The sequence below is a fragment of the Fomitiporia mediterranea genome, assembly GCF_000271605.1.
Source record: "Fomitiporia mediterranea MF3/22 unplaced genomic scaffold FOMMEscaffold_12, whole genome shotgun sequence".
Lineage (NCBI taxonomy): Eukaryota > Fungi > Basidiomycota > Agaricomycetes > Hymenochaetales > Hymenochaetaceae > Fomitiporia > Fomitiporia mediterranea.
The window spans coordinates 696,902-717,198 of NW_006760397.1; the positions used below are offsets into that span (position 1 = coordinate 696,902).

Here is a 20,297-nt window from a genome sequence, read left to right on the forward strand (position 1 = left end):
TTTCAGATACTCCTTCATTGAAAGGAGTACACTCTGATAAAATTAGAGAGGTACAAGTGATAGATGTGGACAATATTTCCAGTACCTCTTTGGATGATTTACAAATTTTGAACAGTAATAAAGCCTGATCAATGTAACTGGTTGCCTCTTTCTTTTTATTTCTCTTAGATATATCTCTTTATTATGTAGGTTTCAACACTGGTAGACTATAAAACACAATATAATTGCTCTCAGCAGTATAACCAACGTCTGAAATTAATATTACACCTAAATTTTCAGCTCAATAGAGGTACAGCACAAAATTCTTAAAAATTACCTTTTTGGAACATTATAATGATATTACTAATATACTGACTAAGTGTTGTCCACGCGAGGTTTACCACGCCTCCAGAGGCCCAGCAAAATGACCTGTGGAAAACTAGTTTCCTACAGGCTCTCGGGAGTTTCCACTCGTACTCTATTACGGGTACATATTTTATAGCTGGACCATCATTCTACCCTCCGCCACATCCCTAAACAACTCCTCCTCCTCCTACCTCTGCCTTGTCATTTTACTTGGGCTTTTGGCTTATTTTAAAGGCATTAAGGGGATAATAATGGCTTCTGTGACTTTTGCGAATATGCCTTTCAAAGCTGCGATCTACCAGCCGCTCCCTCAGGAATCCATGGACGTTTATTCTCCCTACTCTTCGTCGAAAGAGCACATCCCAAACCATGACCATACTCATCGCCACTGTCAATGTCAATCTCAAAGCGAGTGCGAAACTCAGAATTCTTCGCATAATGCATGCCATGCTCGTAGACGTCGCTGTCTAATCCATTTCTTACTGGCTAGTGCGGGCGTACTGTTGTTGCTTGCTGCTGCGAGTTTCGTGTATTCGTGTGGGTGGGAAAGCGTACTTGGGATGATGGGTGATGGTGCGGAGATGGCGTTGGGTAAACGTCAGTCGAATGGAAGCTCGAATAATGACCAACAGGGTGTTTTCGTGAAGAACAAGCGTACGTCCACCCTCCTTCCTCTATTCCCGAAATCCACGGATTCCTAACTTCGATAATATTTGTGTCAACTAGTATATCTGATAGTGGTACTCGTTGGGTTATTCGTATGTCTCATACTCGCCATCATGCTCGCTGCATGGTGCTGTAGAGGCGCCTTTAATAACCCGCTGTGCTGTCCTTGTTACCTGTGCGCTTGTTGCGGTGGACTCGGTGAGTATCTCTCTCCTTTCCGGATCCCAGTTTTTCCCTTGGCACGGCTTCCCTGCCTCCTTTTTTTTTTTGCTGTGCACTCGGTTCGGCAAATGGTTTTTCACTTGCTTCCGTGCTTCGGCATGTCCGTCTCCATCAACCTTTTGCATCTTGTCTCTTGACGGCGTCTTTACCGTGCCATCTTGGCGTTCCCACCTCATACATCTCATACATATCTTTTAACCGCCACCATCATTTACTCTATTGCCGTCTTACCGTCGTCTTGTTTTTCCACGACTTGCTGACAAATGTACTTCTTCTCTTACAGCGTGCTTGGAATGCATCAGTTGCGGGCTGTGTGCGGAAGGTGTCGACCAGATCGGATTTAATTGATATATGATATAGATTGACGCTGGCTGTTTGGCTGTTGGGGGTAAGCGATACCGATACCCATTTGCCATTTGTTGAAATATCGGCCGAAAGAGGACGTTTTTTGCGGTGAAGAGGTGAAGAGGTGCTGGGACTATCTTAACTTAAAACGTTCGCTGTATGTAGACTGACTGGTATACCCATATACCGCTCGTATCTGGACTGTTGATTTTTTGAAAGCACGGTTTCTTATATATATAATATATCTTTGGCACTACTTTTAGTGCCTTTTCTTCTTGGACCCTTTGTATATTATTGCATACTCATCTTGTCTCTTTATTCTTGTGATTTTCTTCTCTTCGTTTGCAATCTTTTGTTTGATACCCACTGGTATAGCTTTGGTGGGGTGTAGTATATTATGATATTTATCCCTGAAAGAGACAAATGATATAAACTTCTCCTGCTTCTTGTCTGTTCAACTGCTACTGTGTATGTAGAATTCAGACCTTGTATTCATGTAAAATGTTCTTCATTTTCTCCTGCTACTGACAAACTTATCACACATATTTGTAAAATTTGCAGAGTTTGGTAGTGAATACAAATAATATAGCTGAGAGTCTGTACTCCTTGTTACTTGTTTCTGACTCCTTTCTGAACAGATTTTATTTAGAATACATTTGTTACTGTTGTTCTTGTGAGATCCAGAATGGGCACCTGCACGTCTGGGCATAGCAATAGTGATTCTGATTAGTTACCACCATGGGCACTATGGGCGAATACGCAAGTAGGTTCCCTTCGATAATAAGGTTCAGAAACGTCTACAAGCACTTGGCACGATGACATGACTCCATGACTCATGGAGCATTGGGCTCTAACGGGATAAGTGCATAAAGACAGGGGGGGAAAGGAAATAAAAAATAATGAGCTAACGAAGATCGACACGTCTCAGGTCTGTGCCAGCGGGAGCAATTCAAAACTTAATTCAAATGAGACGAGGAAAAATGGAGAGGACCTGACCTGGAATGTTTAGCATTTAGCATTTTATAAATTCACGCCACCCCTGCCCCGTACATAATATCTAGTAAAGACTGAGGGGGATATAGAAAAGGTGGTTGGGGATGCACTAGGGGGAAATAGAGAGGAGGGCTCCGAGGAGAAAGGACTTGATACGTAATCAACTTGAAAAAAATAGTTCCGTAACTGTTTCCCAAGGTCTCCCATTCATTTTCCTCTTCTTCTATTCTCTCCGCTCCTTTTTTTTTCCTTCCTTGGTTAAGCCACGAACGAATTCATCAACGACTCCGGTGACGGACTCGACTAACGCGTAGCTGGGACATTTCACCTACTGAGAAGGACGGAGAACACTTGCAAGGACACGACGACACGAGACGCGACGGACCCTAGCCTCTAGACAAGCACACAAAGGTAGACATGTCCTCTCGTTCTCCAACCGCACATTTTCTCGGTCTCGAGCTCGCGACGGACCAGCTGCGCGCTGCTGTTGTCGACGAGCAACTCGATCTTGTCGGCGTTGAGGTTGTGGATTTTGATTCTGAGCTCGCGGAATTCCAGTGCGTTTTGTTGTCATCCCCGTCGCGGTGCGAACTAATGCTGACGGGTTGGCTTGTGTGACGCGACAGGACGCATGGAGGCATCTTCACTACTCCCGGAGAGGCGTATACTACACCTGTCGAGATGTGGATTCAGGCTCTTGGTACGTATAGTTTTGTATGCTGTGTGTGTTATACGGTGCTGATGTATGGCGGTTTGTTCGGTATATAGATTTATTGTTGCAGAAATTACACCGTAATTTCGATTTGTCGAAAATAAAATCTATTGGCGGGTCTGCTCAGGTACGTCCCCAACAAACCCACTAATAACCACATACTTAATTTATTTCCCCGAATTCATCGCAGCTCGCATGTGTCTGGTGGAAATCTACCATCTCACCAACTCTCCTCCGCTTCACCGACCCAACACATTCACTCCACTCACACCTCTTCAACGCAGGTAATCCCTTCACTCTCCCCAACACACCCGTCGCACAAGACACGTCAACGCTCCCTCAAGCACTAGCTTTAGAACACGCACTCGGCGGTCCAGACGCAGCAGCCTCACGTCTCGGTACACCCTCCCACGCCTCCCTCCTCGCAGCACACACTCTCCGTATGCGAGAAACTCAACCAGATATCTGGATGAGAACTGGTAGACTCACACTCGCTAGTACGCTTTTTTGTAGTTTGTTTTTGGGTGGGTGGGCACCGACTAGTGAGAGTGAGGCGTGTGCTACGGGGATGTGGAGTGTTCATTCTCGGGCTTGGGATGAAATGGTTTTGGAAATTGTTGCTGGGTCAAGTGCGTATGAGCATGCTGGACGGTTGAAAGTGATGCTTGGGGAGGTGGATATGAGTGGTGGAGGACGGAAAGTTGGGAATATTTCGCAGTATTTTGTTGATCGGTTTGGTTTTAGTCCTGGTGCGTTCTTCTACCAATTTCATTCAATTATTTTTTTCCCTCGTGTTATTTAATTATTCCCTCGGTTAATCTTTTGCGTTTGACAGAAACGATAATTCTCCCATTCACATCCGACTACCTCTCAACATACCTCTCTCTCTGTCCCTCCCCCATCGACGCAGTACTCTCCTTCGGACCAATGGACGTCATGCTAACTCCCGCAACGCAATACCTACCGAATAGACTTTACTCTCTGATTCCGCACCCTGCGCAGGATAGTGGTGAGAAGAGGAGGTATGTGGCGGCGTTGATGAATAGGTGCGTTTCGTGGACTGTAATTTAATTGATAATAAAATTTGACTGATTGCTAAATAGAAATGGTGACGTTCCGAGAGCGCTGGTTCGCGATATGTATACGAAGAGCTGGAGTGCGTTTGATAGGCTTATAGCTATCGTTCCTCCAGGTGGTTCTATCGGGTAAGGCTTACTTTCCAATCCCTTCTCAAACCCTCACTTAATCATAATATGTAACTTATTTTTCGTGTAGGCTGGACGACAAACTCTTCAGCTTCTGGCACCTCCAAGCCGAAGCCTTCCCCTTCTCACACGTCAAAGGTATCTTCCGGTTCGAGACAGGTATCAAGACGAGCGAGTTTAGAGACTTGAGAGCGAATCCGAGGTGTTTGCTTGAGTCGCAGATTCTTTCGTTTAGGATAAGGTATGCGAGGATGAGAGCTTCGGCGTTGTATAGTCGTCCCGGAACCGCTACCCCGCAACATCCTTCACAGTCTCACATTCAGAATTCTGTCGTGAATCCGGGCACGGGAATTGGAATGGGATTTGGGTCGGGATTGAATGGAGTTACGTTTGATCCATACGCGACTACTCCGTTACCGAGGAGAGTGATAGCTACGGGAGCAGCGGCGAACTTCCCGTCTATCGTTAACCTTCTAGGTGATATCTTCAACGCACCGATATTTATCCCGCAAACGCAATTGGAGTCTGCACATGCTGTTGCTCCCTCAGGGTCTTCCGGTTCTTCCGTGTCTATGTCTGTATCTTCTGTGCCTGGGTCTGCTGGGTCTGCTGCTGGGATGGGGACGGGAGGACCGATGACGCAGTTTGCAGCTGCACATCGTAACGCACCTGCACCTGGCTATCCTTCCCGAGCGGCTTTGGGAGGGGCGTACGTTGCGAGGTGGGCTTGGAGTCGTGAGCGGTCGTCTGCCGCTAATTCTAGTTCGAGTTCGAGCTCGGGTGGGACGTATGAAGATGAAGTGAGGAGATTGCTTGCGAGGAGGTGGAACCTCCGAGCTAAACAACATACGTCCAGTGGCTCAGGGACGCATTCACCCGCACCGTATTTGAAACATCAGAGAAGTGCGGGGTTGGGAGCGGACATACTTGTGGAAGAAGACGAAGAAGAGGAAGACTCTGCGTACCGAACTCCTGGATTAAGTTCTGGAACAACAAACACACAAAGCAGCAGCAGCAGTGGTATTGGTACTGGCAGTGCGGGTATGTACGGGATGTCAGCAACGACTCCACCACCGCGCGTACGGACCGCAACGGGTTCTTCCTCTCTGGCGACTACGAATAGCGCTGGTGTGAATTCTGCGTTGAGTATGAGTCCTGCTGTGAGTGCGGGGGGTAGTACGACGTTTACGGCGTTGACGTCTCCGGATGTGGGGTCTTATGGTATTGCTAGTCCTACTGGACCTATGTCAAGTGGGTTTGGCGGCGGACCGGGATCGGGGTTAGGAGCGGGGGCTTCAGGTGCTTCACCTGGGACGCTCACCCCCTCATCTATCGATCCGAACAACCCACTTAACTCTTCAGGAGTAGGAGCAGGAGGGACTGGTGCAGGAGGAGCACCACCAGCCCCGACTGGGATCACACCTTTAACACCTGTAGGAGCCTTACCAACCGGAGACGCAGAAGCGCAATTGGGTTGGACGAAAGTGGCGGAACCTGACGTGGATGCGTTCATGGCGTATGCGAGTATCGTTCCGGAGTTTGTGAGGCTTGAGGGGTTATTGGTTAAGTCGCTTGTATAGGTGCAACTTATCACAGAGCCGATATTCCGTTGTTTTATTTATAAATGTCCGCTGACACGCCTCGCCCTGACTCCTCGAAACGTATTGGAACGCTTTATTCGCTCTCGCACACACACTGACGAGTTACACTCAACACTCATCTCCTAGCTCTGTATCATACATCAAACAAAAAAGCTATCGATCTATCCACCTATCCGTCTGTCTTGGTGACTGAGATCGGACTCCACTCTTTTATCCTTCCGTTTGCTCACTCTTAATCTCATTTTTTCGTCTACTCTCTCTATCTTTCATTATTACCAATCTTTTCTCTCCTCGCTCGCTCATCTCTCTCTCTGAATCTCCCTATCTCTCTCAATCCATTCGTTTATCTCTTGGGTAGATCATCTCTAGGCTAACTTTAACATGCAAGTTTCCTCGCTCCTTCCCTCTCTTCATCTACCATCTACTACCTCTATCTCTATATCTCTCCTCATCCTCTCCCCTATCCTATCTATACTTGCATGACTTACTCCTCACACATCACCAAAACAGCCTTCTCCCCTTCTCTCGACTAGAACAATGTATATATACTATTGGATTGCTACCTTGCTTTTATTAGCGTCCTGCTAGTTCAGTGTTTTCTTTGCTATCGGCTATTGGCTATTGGCTATTGGCTATCTGCTGTAGGTGTCGTTCTCATCACTAGCTTACTGCTTGTTTGCTTGTTTGCTTGTTTGCTTGTTTGCTTGTTTGCTTGTTTGCTTGTTTGCTTGTTGAATTTGCTTTCGATCTGTATGGAAGTTGCTTGTTTATCTGTTGATTTACCTACTTCTGATTGATGTTGATTTGGATTGAAGATTGAAGATTGAAGATTGTTTTGTTTTGAAGTAATTGTACATGCGTATCTTTGTTGTTGTTGTTGCTTCTTGTCAATCTCGATTTTTCTAGAGTGTATATACTTGCTTGTCTCTCGATCATTTTGGTTAATACTACCTGGTAAGAAATATTTGCAGGAATGGAGGTTTGCAATCCACTCGCACTGGGACTGTTTTACTTCACGGTTGGCATCACTAGTATACATCCAGGTTGAAGCTCATCTTTCGCAATGTCAGAAGACACTGTATAATAGCCAAATTGTGCAGCAGGAATGACTTTACTATTAATTTCAATACAAAGTAATCCTTAACTATCAACAGGCTCGAATCGAATCTCCAACCTGCCCGCCTCCTCAATAGGATCCTGTATCTGTCCCAATAACCATCATCAGGTGGGACATTGAAATGCAAGACTTCACAATACCCATCAGCATTAACCTCTTTAGATTGACATTTGAGAGTTCCTGCCAGTCCAAGTAATGCACAATGTTTCATAATCATATAACTTACAGTAACAAAGTAAGGCAATAATCCACTCTCATTATCCATCTGAGATCCTTGAAATGAAGTGTTCTCAGCTTGGGACATAGAACGAATTGTTCTTGAATCTTGTCCATGAAGATGTTGTCTACGTATGTTGTGCACAACTTGTCAAAGAAGCTGCATGTGATACCGAATCGAACCATATAAAGAGTTTTCAACTCTGGGAAGAGTCGAAGGAGGTTGTCAAGCCTTCTGTTGGTGAAGTCATAATCGGAGATTTCTAAATGCTCCAAGGGCGGTTTGGAATGGTTGAGCATAAGTAAAAGTCTTCCGAAACTGTTGTATGGATAGGGACGGCAGACTCGGATAAGGCATTTTAGTGCTGCCAGTGGTAGGATCAATTTGCTGATTGTGTATGTGGAAGCCTCTGTATCGTCGACTAATAAGGTGCGTAGTTTATCTAAAGCTAAGTAAGGTTGCCTATCGTTAGACTCATCCAGCTCGCCCTTCAAGAACCTTGCCTCCAGGGATTCTAGATTTGGCATGCTTCAAAGCATGTCTAGAAGAACGCGTGGTGAGATTTCGAACGCAAGACCACGTAAACTCAGATCTATCAGGCCGGATAGTTCCCTAGTTTCGATACAAGGGATCCCTTTGATATGCAGAGTGCCCAGGTTCGGAGAACACAAAATTCCAACGTTGACTTGTCTCAATTTACAATGATCTGCTTTCCTCCAGTGGAGGGTTAGTGTCTCTACATAAGAGAGGGACGTGGATAAGGTAGAATGGTGGCAGTCTAGTAGGATCCCTCTCTATGAAAATTAAATCGGCCTCTTTCCAGCGATGTTGCTCATAGGGATCCGCATTGTACCGTATAGTACGGTTACGACCCGTATTGGTCAATGGTCATGGTACAATCTGTAGATTCTGTACTCGGTTTTGAGGTGACAAATACGGCTCGTACAAAACGGGCCGTATCCCGTATAGGAGTAGGCCAAATACGGCAGTATACAGCTGTATACAGGTACGGACATTTGAAGAAGATTTTCAGTGTCAATAACATATGTAGTATAATTTGTAATAATTTATTTTCTTTGTATACCCTATAATAAACATTTTATGCATGCTAATTCTAAATAAAGCTAATCTTAGGGTTAAAATAATAATATTAGATTATTTATTTTCTCAAAATAGCTAGTCATGTGACTTTTTATTATTACTTTATACAAACTAAATTTAAGATTTACTACATATATTAATGAAAATGGGTATAACAAGTGCTAATTCAAGGCAGAAGCACAAATAAAATAATAATAGGTTTTTTTCACGATTTAAAACATGGTAATTTGTTTTCTTTTTATTAATATAATATTAAATTTGTATTTACAAGCGTATTACTGTTTACGGCTGTATACGGTACGCACCGTCGCCGTATGTGTGTCCTGGAAGGCAAAATACGGTCGTACTATTACGACCGTACCACGTACCGACCCGTACAGAGTACGGTCGTACCTGTATACGGTACGTGCGGATCCCTAGTTGCTCATAGAGCAATCTCCTTAGGACGTATGCCGCAGTATCGAGTTCCTGTTCTGAAAGGCCGTATGTATTGCACGTAACGGAGAGATTGAGCGGCAAACTTCTTGACCTTCTGACCAAAGAGTCAAAAGCTTCTACGAGTCGTTGGTCTCGTTCTCTATCGGAAGTTCCATCAACGATTACGGTGATGTCTGTCCATAAAGACGGACATGTCAGGGCTACTTCTCGCCATAGCCAGCAAACTTGTGACAGGCACAACGGCACTGACATTGGTGCTTTCCAAGACGTAACGAGAGATTCTTCATTCCATGCGTCCCGTCGAGATATCTGCACAGAATTACGGAATATCTCCTGGAGAATATCGAGAGGCACACAGCCGATTGTGCTAGTCATTTGATAATACTGTGTCTGCGTGTGGCGTGTGAGATGGAAGTGTAGATCGGTATGAGAACGACACTTACGAATCTATGAGAGAAGATAGATGGACAGAACACATAGATATTGGTGGAAAGGACAAGTAGATTGACGAGGTTTACAGATTGATTGGAGTTGCAGGACCACTATTTATCCCTGCCGTGGCCTCTAGTACTGCCTGAGCGACCACATTTGACGCTCCTGTCTTAATGAAAAGAACGACATAGTAATATTCTTAAAGTGTGCAAGTCAGGCGCTGACTCCAGCCCAGAAAAATGGCCCCAGTTCCAATTTCCACGCACTTTGGGCCAATGGCCACATAGTCAGCAGCTCGATGGCCCTTCCGAAGTTCCGATTGCACCTGCTGGGAACATTCGAAAGTATACATAGCCCAGGTTTTCTTGCAGAGGGTGAAGACGTGTTGATATACTGTACGTGACTGTGTATAACACAGCAGACACATTAGAATATAATAAACAAATATATTCACATCATAAGTTACGGTACCTTCGCTGACAAGGCACATGACTGATTAGTAATAGGATTCGCTAGCCTAATAAAGGAAGCATGAACATGGACCTATTTCGTTGCTGGTCTTACGCTATAACTTGTCCAAACTCTCGGGTAAGAGCTGATAGATGTGGTATTAGACAAGTCAAGTGGAATATTCGGTGCATAATAGATACAGGGTTTACAGCATTAGAGATCCGTTACGGTGCATCAAACATTTGGCCGTTGGACCAAAGTGCGCAAGACTCGGACCATCGCATGGTTTGCATGGCCCATAAAATGTGGTTCTTTCTATTTTTTTTTGATAGGAGCGGTCTGCGTGGCTAGGAAGTGGCCATGGCGGCTATAAATTTGCGTGCCCAGTTCTACAGTTCTCGAACGTTACTACTTGTGCACCGACAGTGATTCCCTACACCGACCGACCCAATCGAACCATCCATCTTCAATCAGCAAGTTCGCCCTCGTCATATTATATTTATACCAACGTCTAACATTATACTCAGACAGATACTACTGCCAAATGTCTTCCTCTCCTGATCCTCCGAAGGGTCATCGTCATGGACAGCCGGGTGGCAAAATTACAATTGACGGTATTGACCACGTACCAAATGAGATTCTCATGGATATCTTCGAGTGTGTTCTACAAATGTCGCGGAGGGATGTTCCGTTTGAGGAGTCTATGAGGAACTTGTGGTTTCGTGTTGACTATCCAAAGGATATTCCGCCCGAGGAATCTATGTTGGCGCCATTGCGCCTCAGCCAAGTTAGCAGATTATGGCGCAGCCTTGCCCTGTCATTTCCGTCCCTATGGACCGACATTACCGTTCTCATATACAAATTCGACAGTACACAAAGGGATGAATGGTTCCTAAATGCAGTCGATACTTGGCTCTCTCGATCCGGGGTATCTCCACTTCGTCTTAGGGTTGAGTGCGACGCTTCCTGCTTGGCTATGCGGGGTTGTCCGATCGACGAGGCCGACGACGTTCCGGGGCCGAAATTAGAGATTACGGCGCATATTCTAAGGAAAGTACTGGATCATCAGAATCGATGGAGAGACGCGTCCTTTACCTTCATCGGGCGCGATCCTAGGATGTTACCGCAACTTGGTCTTGTTGACGTCCCACTCTTGGAATCTCTCTCTATTTATTGGGAAGGTCGAGCTCAGCGCCATGCCATGGCGCACATGAATCTCGACATTTCACGCTCTCCGAGATTGAGGAGTTTGCACCTCGTAGGCATCCCTCGCATTATGACTGGAGGACTCTCGAATCTGAGGGAATTGACATTAATCAGCGTGTCTGCATCCCTAGAGATCGACATACGGCAATCGATTCTCCTAGAAATATTACAGAGCGTTCCAAACCTTCAAGTCCTTGATATTAGGGCCGTCCATTGCAAATCCGATAATCCACAGAGCTCCTTTATCACGTTGCCTGGGCTACATACTCTTGCGATTGACGATTTTGGTTATTCTGCATTTATAATCAGCAGGTTGGTCCTACCGGGGCTGAAACGCTTAATTTGCAATCCTTTTCACCCCGATGGCCAAGAGTTTTCGGAAATGCTTGTACGGTCGCGGCCTGCTTTGGAATATTTCGAGACTCCTGGGTTTGTGGTAAATGGAGATAATTTCTCCCGGTTTCTGCGGCTCATGCCAGGCTTGAAAACACTTTGTATGGCAGGCGTCTTGCTCGTGCCTGATCTCCTTGAGATGCTGTCCGTAAAGGAGACAGCCGAGTCGTGGGACATTGGCTCTATTCTATGTCCTAATCTCGAGGAACTTTGTTTCAAAAATTGTAGATACTGGTATATCGACCTTCCCGAACGGATAAGCAGAAGCGTCGAGTCCTTGTGCAATATGCTCCAAAAGAGATGCCATGCACTTGGCCGGGCTGGGACGATTGAATGCTACTCAGAATACTATACTTACGATGAAGAAAAGCCCGACTCATTGGACGAGAACCCTCCTTCCGATAAAGTGCTTGTTTGCATCACTGAAAATCGACTCTTCGACATTCCGTTCGTCGACATCGGATGCGCGGGGATGCGAGAGTCCCTTGCGAACCAAGCCCGGATGGACATCCGATTCGAGAAGCTGCTTGCTATTGAGGGTTAGCTTGTATGTAAAAAATTCTGCTTATTTCTCTCCGTAGGTAGTCTTCTATCTCTTCAATACATATATGTCATTCAAACTCTACAACTCTTTTGCGTCAAACACTTGCCCTGATCCGTTCAATATTGTGCATAATCTACTAGCTCTTGTCTGATATGTACCCAACACCACAAAGTATCACGGAGTACGTTGCCATTGGCCCCGAATGCGCATTGCGCAAAGGCAGGACCATCGCATTTGCTTACATATCTCCATAATATGTGGTCCTTTCCATTTTAACAAGAACACTGCGCGCGTTTGGAAAGTGGCCATGGTAGCTATAAATTGGTGCACCTGGACCTTTGAACTGATACGTACTTCACCAGCATCGATTTTTCTGCACCATCCCAGACGCTCCCACTAGCAATCCTCAATCGGCAGGTGAATTCTTCATACCGATACCTTATACTTATATCTAACCAAACTTGTAGAGAATCTCACTTTCAGATGTTTCGCCGCGGATTTTTGCTCAGGCCCAAGCCCAATGATAATGTCCGCCCAACTCAGGCGCGCGCTGCACCTGCTTTGCCTCTTGATATTCTGTACCAGATATTTCTGCTTGTTGTACAGGTGTCCCCGCAACCTGTGCATATGTGGTCAGAGTCACTCATGTCTGGGGGGCCTATAGGCTATGAGTGCACCTCTTAAGCTCACACACGTCTGCAGGTCGTGGCGCGAAACAGCTATGACATTTCCGTCTCTGTGGACAAACTTCAATGTTTGCATTAATGGGCACCGCAAAATTGAACGAAAAGATCAAGCCACAAAATCTGTCGACCTTTGTATCGAAAGGTCGGTTGAACACCCACTTAATATATCTGTCACGTATTTGGACTCTGGAGGGACGGAATCACGACGCGAGCCTGAGTACGCTGGAGTACGTTTTAGCGAAATTGCTAGGGAACCAGATGCGATGGAGAGCAGCTCATTTTTCATTCATCTGCAAGGATATCAGTGCACTGCCAACTTCCAAGGGTCGAGCTGGTTGACGTACCAGTTCTGGAGTCATTCTCAGTTAAATGGTCTCCATGCTCTCTACTACCGCGTCCTGACCTGAGACTTGTACATATCGACACGTCTTGCTCTACTGGCCTCAGATCTCTACGCAGCGTAGGAACTCCTCATATTGAAGTTACCGACGGGCAACTATCCAAACTGATAGAATTGACTTTCCACAGTCTCGCAATTGAAAGCACCCAGACTCGGCAGTTAGCTCAACTAGAAATTCTTCAAAAGGTGCCACATTTGGAAACGCTGGAGATCTATTTCACCTCGCCCGATGTACTTGTGATGGATAATCCGCATACGCTTAGCTGCCCAGTTATTACGTTGCCTAACTTGCACACTCTCAGCGTTGATTATACTGAAGCGTCTATGCATATTCTTAACAATCTGGCCCTGCCAGCATTGAGACACTTAATTTGCAATTGCAGGTCTCTACGCGGAAATTTTGGAGGGGTTTTGGCAATGCTTGAACGGTTGCAGCCGGCGTTGGAATGCGTGGAAATTTCTGATGGGGATTTGACTGAAGCCGAAATCGCCACCCTACTCCGCTGCTTCCCCGACTTGAAGAATCATCACCTGGATATCATGGGGCACATCATCAACCCGCACCTTTTCGACATACTTTCTGTAGAAGACACACCCAGTGGTAGCGACCACCCTCGGAGGACCAGCTCAATCCTGTGCCCCAAACTCACGAAGTTTGTTGCCAAAATTCGCCCAGGGTATGGGGATACAGTAGCAAAAACTGTATACATCACTCCGCTGTGCAATATGCTAGAGAAGCAATGTAACGCGCTCGGACTGGAAGGATCTATTGAGTGTTACTTCGATAACTCTCGCAATACTCCACTAGCAGCCTTCCGTGTCCCGTTCGTCGATATCCATTGCGCGCAAATGCACGGAACTTTTATGGAGTCACACGAGTTAGAGGTTCGATTCAAGAAGCGATCAAACATTGAGAGCTAGCTTGCCCCGTGTGTCAATATTCATTGTAGTCCACCATTTCTTTCCATAAACCTGTAAATAGATTGCTGGAGATGGCAGAATTAGATTTAGTGTAGGGAGACTCAATTTCATATGTGCCTATGTTGGAGGGAGAGATCATAACGCATAGATATTGTTTGAGTATTTATCCCAATATAAAATGTAAATATGTTCGGATGTGGATTCAGAGGTGTGATTTTAGTATTACTATCTGTGGAGTGATGTAGCGTTGGCGTAAACGGACCGTAAGCTCTCTAAGTAGTTATGCATTGAATAATGTGAACTCTCTAACTTACACATATTTCTTTGAGCCAATGCATCCCAAACGATGTTTATGGCAATGCGAGCTGATTTGTTCAGCTCATATTTTTGACTTCGCCGTCGACAACAGTTAGTTGCCCATTCTAGCTGTTCTTGTTTCTCTCACTCAAAGAACGAAAATGTATCGGATACGTGATCCACTGCTCTTCGTAGCATAAAGGAGAAGGTAGAAGAATAAGTTGAGCACTCGGGTGATATGGTTGTTTATACAATGTGAACGACAACAAATGCAAACAGAGATAGAGATAAGTTACGACCAACTCCCAGATATGGTTTCGTTATGTCATTAAGCTACTCTGACACCTATTACCCACCGATCTTCAAGCTCCAGTGATACCACCAGTTGCACCTGTAGCCGCAATACGAGCGGAAGCATCTGCCTCAGTCGTGCAAGCAGCAGACTGCAATGATTCAACAGTTAGCGAATACACTCAGAATCTAATTGACGCCGGGAACTTACAGTACCGGCCTTGTTGACGAGAGGAAGGACAAAGCATTGCGTGCCACCAGAGCAGGCAGTGGTGACAAGCTTACCGCCAGCGCATTGACCAACTTGTGTACCAGCGCAGGTGGTCTCACCATCTGTGCAAGGAGAGCCCTCACTCAAGTCCGCAGCTGCTGCGTTGCCCTTTTGCGCGTCAAGACCATTCTCTGGTGTTCCAGTCAATACATCAGTCTGGAGATGCTCTCATGACGTGTGTTAAAGTTGTGTAGGATACGTACGAAGTGTGAAGGGCTTTGTGCCTGCAGGAGCCGCTCCGGATCCAGTAGCAGACCCAGCTCCAGTCGCAGGAGAGAAAGCAGCCGCAGGAGCAGCTGTAGTCGCGTCACCCACTCCGGAGTCCACCGATGAAGCGCCTGAAGCGCCTGAACCATTAACCACTTTAGTTGGGCATGTTGCAGGAATATTGTTCGAGGCGCCAGACACACCTTTGCCAGCTCCGACGGCGATTGTGGACGGAGCGTCTGTGGCAGTTGCTGTTGCTGTTGCATCTGCACCGGAGACTGCTGTGCTCGCATCTACACCTGAATCGCTCGCACCGGCGCCTGAGCCTGAGGCACCTGCTCCACCAGAGCCCGAGGCGCTTCTTTTGTTTAAAAAAATGAAAGAATATCAATCAGATAGGCGCGCTGTGTCTCTTCATGTACATGAATCACTTACCCACTAGCGCCCTCAGGAGTTCCTGGGCTCTGAACCAGCGTGTTGAGCTGTACACCATCCGGGACTGGGCCGTCCGTCTTTGCAGGGCAAGAGCCGGGAGGGTTGACTGCGTTCAATCCGAGTGGAAGGTTCCCGGTCTGGTCGCCGCTAAACTTGGTGAAGTCAGAGCCGGCGAACTGGCAGTGGAAGAATCCGTTGAGCTCCGCGTTCTTCGGCGCTGTTTGGCAGTAAGGGACTTGAAGACTGTCCGGCTACATAAATTCAGATATGGCTACCGTTGAGCATAATGATTGCAATGGAAACGAAGTGATTGATGCTTACAGCGTTACGAGGCTGTTGGACAAAGATCTGCGCAAGGCGGATCATGTCTGCGTCGTTGTTCAGCTGCTTCGCAAGGTCAATCATCTGATCCGCAGCATCTTGCTGGTCACAGTTGCCTCCTGCAGCGAGCAAGCTCGTGAATGCCGTCTGTGAAATTGGGTTGCATTTGCCCGCGCCACCCGCAGCAAGCTATGTTCATTGACCATTTAATACTTTGTAGACCTGCGAAGAAGATAAAGACATACACAAGCTTTCTCCCAATCAGCGGTAGAGTCAGCGATAGTTTGTGCGATGCGCTTTTGGAGTGGGACCGCAGAGACAGCGGTTGCAGCAAGAACGAAAGCAAGGAGGGTCTTGAAGTGGAACATGGCGTAAGGAGAGTATGAATGAACAAGCAATGTAACACAGTAAAGAATGCGAAGAGAAAGAGCACCAGGCCCAAGGACTGTGAAGGAAGAATAAGCAAGGAAATGAGCTAACGAACAAGCTTACTTTCAAGAAACAGCGGTAGCTCACCTTTTATACTACATACCAGAGATCTGTATCTGCTGACGTGTGCAGAAAACCCCGTTACCAACTGACCAAAGAGAGCATAAGGTCAATTCAGCTTGTCTTAGGCACTCCACCAAGAGAAACCATCATGAGATCTTCACCCTGGATGATGATGAACGCAATCCGATGTAATTGTGTCCATTTCAGCGATTGAAGTGTTTCGCTAGCGCGTGTATACTTGGAACTCAGCAACCAAACTGCGAATCGACGAAATAGCATATGCTTTTGAAATATCGCATACTATGCGAACCTGCGGTAAGAAAACGCGGGAACTGCATCCATACCGGATCAACTGCGCTAACTACAGAGATCACGAGAGGACGGGAATCGATCGACTCGTGACCCTTCGGTGACCTCAGAGTGGATGTGCACAGTACAGTATACACAGGTCAGGACTGAGAACAGTCAAGGCACGGAACTTGCGCAGCCGGAAGGGGCGCCTAAGAATACGCATATGGGCCAAGAGAGTGACACCACTGATGATGAGCCCTGTAATCTTGGTCCATGGCAATGGTAACTCTTCTGAAGAACTTTCATCAGGACATCCCCGTGTAAACCGCGAAAGTCCTTGTTTCGCGGTGACGGTGACTTTTCAATCCGACGTCTATGGTGTTCGAGCTTGAGGTCAAATACGATGATCGTAGGGTGGACTGAAGTTCCGGTCAGAAAAGGTGACTGATCTTCATTGATGCCTTCCGGAGCAACAAGAAAAGAATCTGGATACGGTATATGGCTTGTTCTCGCCGTTCGACCAACGATGCTCTTCGATGCCAACAAAGATGTTCTTTACCTTCCATCTCTCTCCTCGGAAGCATAGTATTATTGAAGAAAGCGATAATGGTTGCTGTAAGCCGAAACCCATCCATCAATGCGATCAAATCAGCCACACGGTGTTCCTAGTAACTGCAGAGAGGACGAGAGATGGTGACGTATACACCGTGACAAAAACCGTTTGCCGGGTATGCTGTACATGGGTATGCAGTACGTTTAGTGTTTCGTTTTCATGGAAACATTTGCAACGGTAATGTAGTCACATCCTCGAACTGAGAAAATCACGCGTAGTGATGACGATTCGAGGTGCTGCGAACAACCAGCTCGACGACACAACAAATGCCCATTGTGCCCCATGTAGAACAAAACTCTCTGAAACGGTTGAATTTCGATATTGCCTGCAAACAAATTGTATACTGATGTGTGTACTCACATTTGAATGGACATATTGTAAGAGAGTAATCGAGATGAAGAGCAGCTACGCATTCTCGGAGTTTGCCGGATGAACAGGACAACCCCGGCTTAGTCAGTCAGAAGCCTGATCACCAGTGACCATTTCACTTTCCTTCAATATCATTCAAAGTCGAAATTCACCAATTCTGCCATTGCGTATTCCGGGCCAATGGAAACACGCTCCATGATAATTTTGTGGTGCTAAATACAAATCAGAGCAGGTTATTTATAATATTGGACGGGACAGGGAAATGTTCGACGCATGAGTTGTAGAGTTTGGATGACATATACATGTATTCGTTGAAGAACTGTGTGACGGACAGACTACTTATGGAGAGAAAAATGCGGGTTTTCACGTACAAATTAATTCTCGATTGGCAGCGGCTTCTTGAATAGAATGTCCAATCCCATACCCAGTGAAATATAGACTGGATCTTGATTGATAGGCGTAGGACCAAACGTGTGGAGAACGATTGTCCCGGTGCAGCCGAGCGCGTGGCATCTCTTCTGAAGCATATCGCGTACCGATTCCATGCGTATTTTTTCCCATCCATCAGGCCACGTAATACCAAGATATACATTATTTACGATGATAAGTTCCTCGAGATTGGGACATATAATGGAACTAGCGTCCCGAGACTCGCCTGACTCCTTGACGGATAGCATCTCGAAGAGATCGTACGTGAGCGCGACGTATTCCATACAAATCGTTTTCAGGCTCGGGATGAGCCGCAGAAAAGGGGCAAATACGCTTTCAACCACGGCAGTCCAGCGGAACTCGAAATACTCCAGGGAAGCCCGGGACCGTCCCAGCATATCCGAATACACGTTGACGTCGCCGTCTTGCAGGCAATGCTTCCAAGTCAAGCGTTTCAGTCCTGGTAGGATCAACTGGCTGACGATGGATGTAGAATAATCATCACCTTGAACTGCGAGTGTGTGCAGTTTAGGCAAAGTGATGCGAGAGTTATATATCCCAGAGTCAGATATGCAGTGCAGGGCACCAATGTCAAGAACTTCCAAGTTTGGCATGTCTTGGATTATTTCTAGGAGAACCGATTGCTGTATGTCGAAGTCTCTGCTTACGGGCGCCTCCCAGCTGTCCAGAGTCAACTCTCTCAGACTCGAAACTCCCCCGGTTATAACGCGAGGAATGCTTCTGACGTGTAGGTTGCTCAGTCTCGGAGAACACGAAATGTCAAGGTCGATTTGCGTCATGTCATGACGCTGGGTGAACCCGCCCCAGTAAATGTAGAGCGATTCCAAGAGTGGGGCATCAACAAGGCCAAGTTGCGGTAGAATTTTAGGATCGGGTCCAATGAAGGTAAAGGAAGCGTCTCTCCATCGGTTCTGGTGGTCAAGCAATTTTTCTAGAATATGCGCCGTAATCTCCAATTTGGGCCCCGGGTCGTCAGATGCTTCATAATCAACCTCGTTGTGCAGATAACCCCGCTCAGTCAAGCAGGAAGTATCGCACTCAACCCTAAGGGAAAGCGGAGATATTCTGGATCTCTCGATCCAGGTGTCGACTGCATCTGAAAACCATTCATCCCTTCGTGCACTGTCGAATTTGTATATGAGAACGGTAATTTCGGTCCATAGGGACGGAAATGACAGAGCAAGGCTGCGCCATAACCTGCAAACTTGGCTGAGTCGCAATGGCGCTAACATGGATTCTTCAGGCGGAACGTCCTTGGGATAGTCACTATCCACCAACCACGGGTACCCAATAGACTCCTCAAACGGCACATCCCTCCGCGACATTTGTAGGACACGCTTGAAAATGTCGCAAAGGATCTCATCCGGTAGACCGGCGGTTGTAGATGTGTTCCCCGGTTGTCCAGAATGGTGAACCTCTGGTGAATCACGGGAGGAAGACATTCGTCAATGAAGTCTGTCTGCGTTTCTTGTTAGACATGGGTATAAATCAAAATGACGAGGGGGCACTTGCCGAATGAAGATAGGTGGTTCAACTGCTTAGGATGGCGTATTGGATCACTGTTGGGGAATAAGTTGTAACGTTTGAGCTAGAGGTGCGACAATTTATAGCAGCCATGGCCACTTCCAGGTCACACACAACGCTCTATAAAAAGAGGAAGAACCGCATTTTATGGGGCCACGCAAGCAGATGCGATGGTCCTGCCAATGTGCATTGAAGACCATTGGAAATGTGCCCCGTGACAGTTTTGTCGTGCTGTAGTACATGTTAGACAAGAGTTAGCAGATTATTCATAATATTGGACGGGCTAGTGGAAGCGTTTGACGCAAAGATACTGTAGGTTATGGATATTGACCTGTGTTTATTGGAGAGGCAGACTACCTACGGAGAGGAATAAGCAGTTTTTATTTACACACAGGCTAAACCTCAATAGCAAGCAGCTTCTCGAATCGAATGTCCAACCGGGCTTGGTTCGCGAGGGTCTCTCGCATCCCCGCGCAACCAATGTCGACGAACGGAATATCGTAGAATCGGTTTTCAGGAGTATAGACGGGCTCTCCGTCGAAACTTGAAGGATAGTATGCCGAGTAGCATTCGATCGTCCCAACCCGGCCGAGTGCATGGCATCTCTTTTGAAGCATATTGCATAACGACTCGACGTTTCTGATTTTTCGTTCTGAAGGGTTACAAGTTACAATTCCAGTATCCACAATTTTTGACAATTAGCTTCTCGAGATTAGGACATAGAAAAGCGTTAATGTCCTGA

General features: G+C 46.4%; 7 protein-coding genes across 7 annotated transcripts; 3 read left to right on the top strand and 4 right to left on the bottom strand.

Moving 5' to 3' along the window:
* Positions 1–513: 513 nt before the first annotated feature.
* FOMMEDRAFT_22957 (uncharacterized protein) lies at positions 514–1,985 on the top strand. Its single transcript, XM_007270114.1, has 3 exons — positions 514–999; positions 1,072–1,209; positions 1,517–1,985. The coding sequence occupies exons 1-3, from the start codon at positions 597–599 to the stop codon at positions 1,579–1,581; spliced, it is 606 nt and encodes a 201-aa protein (XP_007270176.1). The 5' UTR covers positions 514–596; the 3' UTR covers positions 1,582–1,985.
* Positions 1,986–2,841: 856 nt separating this feature from the next.
* Positions 2,842–6,543, top strand: FOMMEDRAFT_22958 (actin-like ATPase domain-containing protein). Its single transcript, XM_007270115.1, has 7 exons — positions 2,842–3,128; positions 3,198–3,271; positions 3,340–3,410; positions 3,474–4,032; positions 4,119–4,329; positions 4,387–4,488; positions 4,559–6,543. The coding sequence occupies exons 1-7, from the start codon at positions 2,989–2,991 to the stop codon at positions 6,066–6,068; spliced, it is 2,667 nt and encodes an 888-aa protein (XP_007270177.1). The 5' UTR covers positions 2,842–2,988; the 3' UTR covers positions 6,069–6,543.
* A 211-nt stretch (positions 6,544–6,754) lies between these two features.
* On the bottom strand, positions 6,755–7,950 carry FOMMEDRAFT_31164 (uncharacterized protein; the record flags this gene model as incomplete). The annotated part of the gene is made up of 4 exons (XM_007270123.1): positions 6,755–6,837; positions 6,873–7,040; positions 7,127–7,203; positions 7,433–7,950. 4 exons carry the CDS (start codon positions 7,948–7,950, stop codon positions 6,755–6,757), a joined length of 846 nt encoding a protein of 281 aa, XP_007270185.1.
* An 856-nt stretch (positions 7,951–8,806) lies between these two features.
* FOMMEDRAFT_160490 (uncharacterized protein) lies at positions 8,807–9,337 on the bottom strand (the record flags this gene model as incomplete). Its single annotated transcript, XM_007270192.1, has 1 exon — positions 8,807–9,337. The coding sequence occupies one exon, from the start codon at positions 9,335–9,337 to the stop codon at positions 8,807–8,809; it is 531 nt and encodes a 176-aa protein (XP_007270254.1).
* A 1,051-nt stretch (positions 9,338–10,388) lies between these two features.
* On the top strand, positions 10,389–12,241 carry FOMMEDRAFT_31165 (uncharacterized protein; the record flags this gene model as incomplete). Its single annotated transcript, XM_007270124.1, has 2 exons — positions 10,389–11,591; positions 12,128–12,241. The coding sequence occupies 2 exons, from the start codon at positions 10,389–10,391 to the stop codon at positions 12,239–12,241; spliced, it is 1,317 nt and encodes a 438-aa protein (XP_007270186.1).
* Positions 12,242–14,493: 2,252 nt separating this feature from the next.
* On the bottom strand, positions 14,494–16,184 carry FOMMEDRAFT_142744 (uncharacterized protein; the record flags this gene model as incomplete). Its single annotated transcript, XM_007270193.1, has 6 exons — positions 14,494–14,734; positions 14,794–14,984; positions 15,057–15,421; positions 15,496–15,746; positions 15,817–16,005; positions 16,062–16,184. The coding sequence occupies 6 exons, from the start codon at positions 16,182–16,184 to the stop codon at positions 14,654–14,656; spliced, it is 1,200 nt and encodes a 399-aa protein (XP_007270255.1). The 3' UTR covers positions 14,494–14,653.
* Positions 16,185–17,712: 1,528 nt separating this feature from the next.
* Positions 17,713–19,473, bottom strand: FOMMEDRAFT_31167 (uncharacterized protein; the record flags this gene model as incomplete). Its single annotated transcript, XM_007270125.1, has 2 exons — positions 17,713–17,793; positions 18,172–19,473. The coding sequence occupies 2 exons, from the start codon at positions 19,471–19,473 to the stop codon at positions 17,713–17,715; spliced, it is 1,383 nt and encodes a 460-aa protein (XP_007270187.1).
* Between the last annotated feature and the right edge of the window lie 824 nt (positions 19,474–20,297).